Source organism: Cetorhinus maximus, chromosome 7 (genome assembly GCF_964194155.1).
Source record: "Cetorhinus maximus chromosome 7, sCetMax3.hap1.1, whole genome shotgun sequence".
Classification (NCBI taxonomy): Eukaryota; Metazoa; Chordata; class Chondrichthyes; order Lamniformes; family Cetorhinidae; genus Cetorhinus; species Cetorhinus maximus.
The window spans coordinates 42,373,217-42,383,863 of NC_135885.1; the positions used below are offsets into that span (position 1 = coordinate 42,373,217).

Below are 10,647 nucleotides of genomic sequence, written 5' to 3' on the forward strand. Positions count from 1 at the left end.
TTCAGATGGAGAGAAATAAAGGTGGAAGTGGTAAGAAAAGAAATTGGAAGGCAGAAGAAACAAAAGCCAGCATCAAATTGGGTCAAAATACAGGAAAATGTTAAAAAGGCAAAATTAAAGGCACGATCTGAATGCATGCAGCATTTGCGACAAGGTAGATGAATTGATGGCACAAATAAAAGGTAAACTGGTATGATCTATCTGCCATTACAGAGACATGGCTGCAGGGTGACCAAGGCTTGGAACTGAATGTTGAAGGGTATTCACCATTTAGGAAGGATAGGCAAAAAGGAAAAGGGGTAGCACTGTTAATAAAGGGTGAGATAAGTACATTAGCGAAAGACAATCTTAGATCTGAAGATCAAGACATAGAATCAGTTTGGGTAGAGCTAAGAAACAGCAAAGGGCAGCAAACACTGGTAAGAGTTTATTTATAGGCCACCAAAAAGTAGTGATAATGTCAGGCACGGTATAAATCAGGAAATTAGAGGCAATACAGTAATCACGGCAGTCTTCAATTTACATATAGACTGGGTAAACCAAATTAGCACTAATGCTGTAATGGATGAATTCCATGTATAAGAGACGGTTTTCTAGAACAGTTTGTTGAGGAACCAACTAAGGAACCGGCTATTTTAGATCTAGTATTGTGCAATGAGAAAGGGCTAATTAATAATTTTGTTGTAAAGGAGCCTTTAGGAAATAGTGACCATAATATGATAGAATTGTATATTAAATTTGAAAGTGATGTAGCTCAATCCAGAACTAGGGTCTTACATTTAAACAAAGGAAATGATAAAAGTAGGAGGGGCAAATTGACTATGGTAGATGGAGAAAGTACATTAAAAGGCACATTTAAAGAATTAATAAATGGTTTACAACACATTTACACTCCTTTGAGGCACAAAAACCCAACAGGAAAAGTGATCCAACCATGGCGAAAAAGAGTTCAAGATTGTATTAGATCAAAGAACAAGGTTTACAAAATTGCCCAACAAAGTATTAAGCCTGAGGATTGGGAGCTTTTTGGAATTTAGCAAAGGAGGACCAAGAAACTGATAATGGGAGAGGAAATAGGAGAGTAAATTAGTGAGAAACGTAAAAACCTCTAAAGGTACGTTTAAAAAAAAAGACTACCAAAGACAAACGTGGGCCCACTACAGGTGGAGACAGGAGAATTCATAATGGGGAATAAGTAAACGGCAGGGCAATTAAACAAATACTTTGTGTCTGTCTTCATCGAGGAAGATACAAAAAAACCTCATAGAAATACTAGAGAACCAAGGGACTAGCGGAAATAAGGAACTTAAAGATTAGTAACTAGTAGTGGTACTGGAGAGAACACTATTATTAGTAAAAAAAAGTAGTACTGGAGAAATTAATGGGACTGAAAGTTGATAAATCCCTTGGACCTGATGATCTACATCCCAGAATGTTGAAAGAAGTGACTGGAGAGATAGTGGATGCATTAGTGGTCATCTTCCAAAATTCTATAGATTCTGGAATTATTCCTGAAGATTGGAAGGTAGCAAATTTATCCCCTCTGTTTAAGAAAGGAAGGAGAGAGAAAATGGGGAACTGCAGAACTGTTAGTCTGACATCAGTAGTAGGGAAAATGCTAGAATCTGTTATAAACAATGTGATAACTGCACACTTACAAAATAACAGTAGGATTGGGCAGATTTAACATGGATTTATGAAAGGGAAATCATGTTCGACAAACCAGCTTGAGTTTTCTGAGGATGTAACTAGCAGAACAGATAAGGGAGAACGAGTGGATGGAGTATATTTGGGAGGCTTTAGATAAGGTCCCACACGAGTTTAGTAAACAAAATTAGACACATGGGACTGGGGGTAATATACTGGCATGGATTGAAAATTGTCTAACAGACAGAAAACGAAGAGTAGGAATAATTGGGTCATTCTCAGAGGTAGGCAGGCTGTGACTAGTGGGGTAACACAAGGATCAGTAGTTGGGCCCTAACTATTCACAATCTATATCAATGATTTGGATACGGAAACCAAATGTAATATTTCCAAGTTTGCTCATGACACAAAATTAGGTGGGAATGAGAGTTGAGAGGATGCAGCAAAGTGGCTTCAAGGATTTTTAGACAGGCTGAGTGAGTGGCCAAGAACATGACACACGGGATATAATGTGAAAAATGTGAAGTTATCTACTTTGGTAGGTAAAACAGGAACGCAGAGTATTTTTTTAAAAGAGCAAGAGATTGGGAAGTGTTGATGTCCGAAGGGAACTGGGTATCCTTGTTCATGAGTCACTGAAAGCTAACATGTAGGTTCAGCAAGAAATTAGGAAGGCGAATTGTATGTTGCTCTTTATTGCATGAGGATTCGAGTACAGGAATAAAGATGTCTTGATGTGATTGTATAGAGCCTTGGTGAGGCTGCACCTGGAGTATTGTGTACGTTTTTGATCTCCTTACCTAATGAAGGATATACTTGCCACGGAGGGAGTGCAATGAAGATTCACCAGACTGATTCCTGGGATGGCAGGATTGTGCTATGAGATGACATTTGGGAAAGTGGGCCTATATTCTCTAGAGTTTAGAAGAATGAGAGGTGATCTCATTGAAACAGACAAAATTCTTAAAGAGCTCAACACAGTAGATATAGGTAGGATATTGGGGGGGCAGCTAGATCCAAGAGACACAGTCTCAGAATAAGAGGTAAGCCATTTAGGACTGAGATGAGGAGGAATTTCTTCACTGAGGTTGGTAAATCTTCAGAGTTCTCCCTTCAGAGGGCTGTTAATGCTCAGTCTTTGAGTATGTCAAGACAGATCGATAGATTTCTACATAGTAAAGACATCAAGGGAAAATGGCATTGAGGTAGATCAGCCATGATCTAGCTGAATGACAGAGCAGGTGCAAAGGGAAGAATGACCTACTCCTTCTCCTATTTCTCATGTTCTCTTAGCTATTTTGATGAAGAACATCATTTGAAACGTTAAAAGCAAATAGTGGAGATACTGGAAATCTGAAAGAGTAACAGAAAATGTCGGAAGCATTATACAGATCATGCCATGTCTGTGAAGAGAGAAACAAAGTTTGCACCACTGGTTAATGACTCTTCATGTGAAATGTTAATTCTGTTTCTCTCTTCAGACATGGCATGATCTGTATAATGTTTCCAGCATTTTCTGTTTTTACACTTGAAATATTAACCTGTCTTTCTGTTCCATTACTGTCTTATCTGCTATATATTTCCAGACTTCGCAGCTTTAGTTTTGAATAGCTATCCATGAAAAATAGCATTTCCAAGTATCTGCCTGTGCCAAGATTAGAGAATTTTGGAAAACTACTTTCTAAACACACTAATTGTAGAAGTAAAATAAAAGAGATCAAGTACACTCAATAAAATCATTCGTTCTTAACTCAAGAATGTGTGCCCTCAGCAGGAAAGTTCCTGCACTGTTACTTAGTTACTTTTTGGCATACAATATATTCACATTAAACACAAAAAAAAACTTATTTTATGAGGTACCTTTAATTTCTGTTTTTTAGGATCATGAACAACGGAGTGGCGTTCCAAGCTTTGCTACAACACAAACAAATGGTAATATTTTAAGAATCTTATAACATTAGTCTATTTAGAGCACACTTGTCTACATCTTCAGAATAATGATTTTGTCCATTAATCAGTACATTCACAAGGAATTTATCCCAAACAATCATTCTATGTCACTATTTATTACATTCTGCAGATATAGGGAGCTAGACCTCAAAGTTATAACGCTGTTTATCTTGTTTTAATTCAATTTTAAAATGTTCATACTAAAAGTAGCTAGGCAATGTATAATTGTTAGGTTTTCAATAAAAGGCATCTTACTATAACTTTCTAATTTGGAGCAAAATAAAACTTACTTTCATGGAAAACTCTTTCCCACAGCCAGGGTGTCCACAAACAAAATTTCGTTGTCCTTCGTGAAATGATAGAATGTGGCTATGCAGATTAAATGAGGTTGTGTAAGTTCTCTCACAGTCCTTTCTGGGACATCGGTAGACTTCCCTTTCTTGAGCATGAGTTTTAAGGTGCGCTTGTAAAAAGGCTTTGCGTTTGAATTTCTTATTGCATTGGTTACAAACAAAGGCTTCTAAATAAAAATTCAAAAATATATTAAAATTACATTCCAATCATAATACAATTTTTAAACTATCAAAACTCTTTTTAAACTTTTTAAGCACTTCTCTCATTTTCTGTAAATAACCACTGAATTGCCACTCCAGTGAGCTAAATGAAATCTACCAAGTACAACTAAGTTAACAGCTTAACAAAATTTTTAACTATGCCACAACCAGTCTTCTGCAGGAGGGGATTTGAATCAGGACAGTTCTACATTTGACTTCTGAAACTGCAGATATTCTTTTTCTTGAATCTTAAAGTAATTTGATAATCATCTCATCAACTTTTAAAATTGGTTTAAAATCTCACACATTATTTTTGGTTAGATGCTGGCATATGTAAAATGCATGGAATAATTATTAAACGAACATGCATAAAGTATTAATAAAAGGGAAACTTGGCTCAGTTGCTTAAACCCAGAACTATAAAGAAAAGCAAAAGTTGCAACATACATTCTTGTTGGAAAGTTAAGGGGTTTGTAGGGTCAAACATGATCCAGCCTTTTAAAGTAAAGCAAAGAAATATTTGGGTTATGGGTGCATTTTATTCAATAAATGATCAAAATAAATTAAGGATACTAATCTGCTTAAGCAGAGGGGTAAATACAAGTAACTTAATGTTATAGAATAGACACTCCTATCTGGTGCAGTTTCCTTAAAATACCCCAAAGGAAATATTAAAATTTTCCACTGTTCACGTGTTGACACTAGTCAATTACTTTACAGCTGATTCTCATTTCTGTGGTTACCTCTGTGTTGCTCGTGTGTGTGGCAAAGAAATTCTGTCCAGGTTTTTCCAATAAATGAGCAGCATTCTGCTTTGCATACATAACCTGCAGAACAACATGGCATGTCAATTATGGCGTGTTAAAACTTCATCACTGTTTATTTTCTGTACAGAACTGCCACTGGGGAATACAACAGAAGAAAAGAAAGATACAAGTCTGAAGGGCAAGTAGGTTAAATGCCTGATGTAAAAAGTTGATTTATTTTTCAAAATCCAAGCCAACATTTCCATTAATATGTGCTGTCTATGTGGTATAACAAATCTTGATTTACAATTAATATGTTAACTAATCATGGAGAAAGAACATTTCCCTGTATAAAGATACAATATAGCCACAAGCCAGAAATCAATAAAATATGGTTGTGCAATTATATGCACAAAGGAAACGATTCTTGATGAAGCACTAGTAATTTAAATACTTTCATTTACCAGCATTTCAACATACTAATTTAACACCAGATCTGTCAAGAAGCCAATAGGTCTACTACCAGTTGGGTAATGTGATATTTTAACAAGCCAATCACATTTAGGTGATCAATTACTGATGGTATTTAACTAGCCAGTATAGCATCATGGTATGCAAAGTTCTGAAAATGGGAGACTTTTTTTGATGCACTTTCAAATTTTCAAAGCACCCACTAGATTTTTGGATTATTTTATAATCTTAGCCCAGATTATTTCAGTTCTTGCATTTTGAAGCACTAATGGATAAGTCCCAACTCTCAATACTTTTGAATGCATCTATCATTGCACTAAAATTTAAGTAAGTTTTTGGTAACATAACTGGGAAATGAGCAGCAAACCCCATTTGCTTTTACATACTGGATTTACTCTCTGCCTTTCCAGGATTTCAATCCAGTTTTTGAAAGCATTACATGAGACCTCGTTTTAAAATTTAAATGATCAAGCAAATTTACTTTATAAAAGGCATGTTGGCAAGTCAAGAGCCATTCTTCTACCCAATTCATAAAATGAAAATAATAAAAAAATTCCCAACTCTTAAGAACTAATGCTCGTAAATCATTTTTTTTAAATTGAGGAAAAGAAAGTCTAAATAACAGTGTAATGTGGTTAAGTAGTAAATCATTCCAGGTGACTTTCCTTCCTTCCAGAAGTTTTGAACAGATTTAAAATGCCATGGATCAAATTTATTTACGCAGCTTGCTAAGATTGGCCCAGGGATTATTACCCTTTTCACTTTTAGATATTTTAAACTTTATAACCGTCTATTCTGATGTGTGAGATACTCATGTTAAACAAATAGTACTTTTTTATATCCTAGACAATTGTTACTGAAATTTCCTATATTTTGGATTATTCAGATTTACTGTCATATACAAACAAGACACACAGCATTCCTCCAGCTTGTAACCAACAAATTTGAAACATTTTATTAGAATGAGTTTGCATCAGGATTTGAACTACAGTAAACTACTTATGTAATGTGACTGAATTTAAAGGAATTAATGACACAGATCTTCCAATCTCTGGATCATCAGAGATCAGACAGACGTACAACTCAAGGTGCGCGTTGGGACCACACAGAAGTTCTGATGTGCGTCTGACCTCGGTTGGAATTGCCCAGGAAGTTAGAACTTCCGGAGGGTAATTCTTCTATTCCCCGAGACTCTCCGCAAAAGCATCCAACTCTGAGTTAGAGTTGGAAACTTTGGACAGTTCCGATTTACTTACCCGAATAGTTACCCAGGGAACGTTAGACAGAAAAATCCTAGTCTAACTCCTGGGTAACTACAGAACTGACCCCTCCCCCACAATTACTCACACTGATACCTCTCCCCTCAACCCGTCCCAATTACCCCTCCTGACCATGCTACACCTCTCCCTCCCGACTACTCCCTCCAAACCCACTACTATATTACCGCCCCCCCCCCACCTGACCTGACTAGCCCCAACCTAACTACCCATCTGCAATGATTGCTGCTTCGCAGAAAATCCAGGATATTAAATCAAAATTGTACAAATAACTGTGTCACATCCACCTATATTTAAATCCACTTGCAGATATGGGAACCTTGCATTTTAAAGAGCAACAGTCCTACACATTCTTTTGAAGAGGTAGGTAGAGCGAAATAGAGAAAGAATTATTGGTGAGAGGTACTGAAAGTAACAATTTCTTCAGTCAGATTATGTACACCTGTACCATAAGGCTCTGGCAAAAGCAATCCCTGACTCGTTACAACCAATCAAATAAAGCTCTACAGAACAGTTTTTGTCATACATAGTAATTTAACAGGTTAGAAACGCTTCAGCAGACTGGTCAGCCCAATTTGCATTACTTAGAAGCAGGTTTTACATCAGCAAATGTGACAAGATATTTGGAAGAGTAAGAGATGACTTGATTGAAACATATAAGATATTGAGGGGTCTTGACAGAGTGGATGTGGAAAAGATGTTTCCTCTTGTTGGAGGATCTAGAACTAGGGGTTACTGTTTTAAAATAAGGGGTCGCCCATTAAGACAGAGATGAGAATTTTTTCCTCTGAGGATAGTGAATCTTTGGAACTCTTCCTCAAAAGGCAGTGGAAGCAGAGTCTTTGAATACTTTTAAGGCAGAGCTAGATAGATTCTTGATAAGTAAGGGGTGAAAGGTTATTGGGGTAGGTGGGAACGCAGAGTTGAGGTTACAATCAGATCAGCCATGATCTTATTGAATGGCGGAGCAGGCTCAAGGGGCCAAGTGGTCTATGTTCTTATGAATAGTTAACCATTCCATTCTCCTCATTCAATATCAATTTGAAGAAAGGTTGGTATGTAGGACATACCTGCATGTATCTTTTCATGACGTTTCAACTTGCTTGGTAGACAGAAACCTTTCTCACAGCCCTCATAATTGCACCTAGCAAAAAATTGCAATGCAATGAAATGATTTTAATATTTCCCTATGATAAAAAGTGGAATTAAAGCAGAGTTTGATACCTACTTGAATGGCGGCACTTTTGTGTGTTCATACTGATGCACTTTGAGTTGCTGATGCTTCTTAAATGATTTACCACATCCTTCAAAATCACACTACATGGTTAAATACAGAATTTGTCAATAATCAGGTATCAAATTTAACACAACAAACCAATATGTCCTTAGTCATATTTAATACATTTGATCTTGTACAGGTTACAGCCCAAGCAGGGCTTATATTCAAGCTGTAACTTTAATAATTAACACAAGCAGTTGCTGAATATGGTTAATGTTTCAGTGACTTTTGTCAGCTTTAACATATTAGTAGCATTTTCATGAACCAAAAGATCATGGGTTAAAGCTCCACTCCAGAGGTGCAAACACAATCTAGGCTGACACTGCAGCACGCTGAGGGAATGCTGCGTTGTTGGAGGTCTTACCTGCTAACTGGTTTCTTAGGTCAATGTAAAAGAGAAACAAAAACAGAAAATGTTGGAAAAACTCAGCAGGTCTAACAGTATCTGTGGAGAGAAAAACAGAGTTAATGTTTCGAGTCTATATGACTCTTTTTCAGAGGAGAGAGGCAGAGAGGTAATTCCAAAGTCCAGGGCCCAGGCAGTGAAAGGCATGGCTGCCAATGTGGAACAAATAAAATCCGGAATGTACAAGAGGCCAGAATTGGAGGAATGCAGAGATCTGATGTTTGGGGGTGGAGGGCAGACTACAAAGATAAAGGAAGCATTGGAGAGTTCCAAAATCAAAATGTTGCCTGAATGGGATCCAATGTAGATTGGCAAGCACAGGGATAATGGATGAACGAGATTTGGTGCAAGTTAGGATACAGGTAGCAGAGTTTTGGATGACTCAAGTTTATGGAAGGTTGGGTGGAAGATGGGGACTAGCCACGAGAATGTGGAGAGATATAGGGATGGATGAGGGTTTCAGCAGCAGATGAGCTGAGGCAGGGGCAGAGATGAGTAATGTTAGGTGTAAGTAGGCAGTCTTGGGGATAGAGAGAATGTGGTTGGAATCTCATTTCAATCAAAAAGATGCAATCTTGTAAACAGTCTAGTTCAGCTTCAGACAGTGACCAGGAAGAGGGTTGGAGTCGGTGGCTAGGGAACAGCGTGTGGGACAGGGATTCAACAACATTACTGGATCACCCACCATCAACATCCTGTGGTCACCATTTACCTGAAAATTAACTGGACGATTCAGATAAATACTGTGGCTACAATAGCAGGTCACAGACTGGTAATTCTGCAGCAGTTGAGTCATCTCTTGACTCTCCAAACCCTTTGCACCATTCATAAGACACAAGTTAGGAGTATGATGGGACATACTCTTCATTTGCCCAGATGGGTGCAGCTCCAACAATGCTCAAGAAGTTTGACACCATCCAGGACAAAGCACCCCATCAATCACTTTAAACATTTGCTCCCGCACCACCAGTGCACCATGGCTGCAATGTGTACCATCCAAGAGCTGCACGGAAGTAACTAGCCAGGGCTTCTTTGACAGCACTAGAAGGTCAAGAGCGGAAGGAGATAGGAAGACCACACGCAAGTTCTCTTCCAGTCACACACCATCCTGACTTGGAAATACATCACTGTTCCTTCATAGTCGCTGGGTCAAAAATTACTCCTCCCCAACAGCACTGTGGGAGTACCTTCACCACAAGGATTGCAGCAGTTGAAGAACTGGGCTCACCGCAAACTATTCATGATCAATTAAGGATGGACAATAAATGCTGGCCTTGCCAATGACAATATCCCATGAATAAATTTAAAAAGCTATAAGATTAATTACCAAATAAAACTTTTCTGCATTGTCGTGCTTTCTTGAGATATGCTTCTTCAAATTGTCCTTTGTAGTGAAAGTTTTATTGCATCTTTCATCTGTACATCTGAAAAGCATAAAAAGTAAAAGAACAATCTATTGCAATGCTTCAAAGTGCAAATAAAACTAAAAGAAACCTAGGAGTTACTTCATTTTGTGGTGCTTTCATGGTTGAGAAAGGAACATTTTCCAGTAGTATCTGAAGCAACCTTTGTTCAGCACCAGTTGTGCCTTATCAGCTCCTGGCCTGACTCTTAAAACAGCCTCAGCCTTCATTAACCACACCTCATTCATTCATCTCATACTAAACCTCGTTTGCTCAGTGCACCATCCTTTCTGTCTCCAAATCTCCTAATGCATTGATTTTGAGATCTTGGAATGAAACTCCTCCGTGGACTTGTCCACCCTATTTTTGCGATCTCTCCCAGCCTCATCTTCTATTTTGCACATTCTGACTTTCCAACTCTGGTTCATTGTGCACACCATTCTTTCCATTCCAAAACCATCAGCCATCATTGTCCTGCACTCTGGGATTCTCTTCCTAAACCCTTATCCCAGTTCCCCACATTCAAAAGACTCAAAACTCTCTATTCAGTCACCTCTTAATTCCTGCATATGTACATTTTCTCCTAAGACTCTTGCAGTGCCCCAATAATATGCTTAAATCGCAACTTCAAGTGATGAAACAATCCTCTCCACAACCATGAGTGATTGTTGTGCCAAGGTTCATGTTCTTGGGCATGATTTTCTAGCACTATAACCTTAGACATTTGATTTCCTCTTTCTCTTTCCGTAACAATGTGATTCATTGAAACACTTTATAAATACATCCAAGAGTAAAACATCACAAACTAGGTCCAATCTTAATTTTGCAGTAAGGAGGAAATCTCAGTTTATAGTTACTCATATCATTTGGAAAAACTGGGAAATGAACAAAGATCATGATAGTGGAGTGACACG

General features: G+C 37.8%; 1 protein-coding gene across 3 annotated transcripts in view; it reads left to right on the plus strand.

Moving 5' to 3' along the window:
* mtif3 (mitochondrial translational initiation factor 3) overlaps positions 1-5,321 on the plus strand; it is a 42,402-nt gene extending 37,081 nt beyond the window's left edge. For all 3 annotated transcript variants that reach the window (XM_078545384.1, XM_078545385.1, XM_078545386.1), the window contains exons 5-6: positions 3,528-3,579; positions 5,046-5,321. In XM_078545384.1, coding sequence (XP_078401510.1) covers positions 3,528-3,579; positions 5,046-5,104 — 111 coding nt within the window. In that variant the 3' untranslated portion in view covers positions 5,105-5,321. The remainder of the gene's footprint in view (positions 1-3,527; positions 3,580-5,045) is intronic.
* The last annotated feature ends 5,326 nt before the right edge of the window (positions 5,322-10,647 follow it).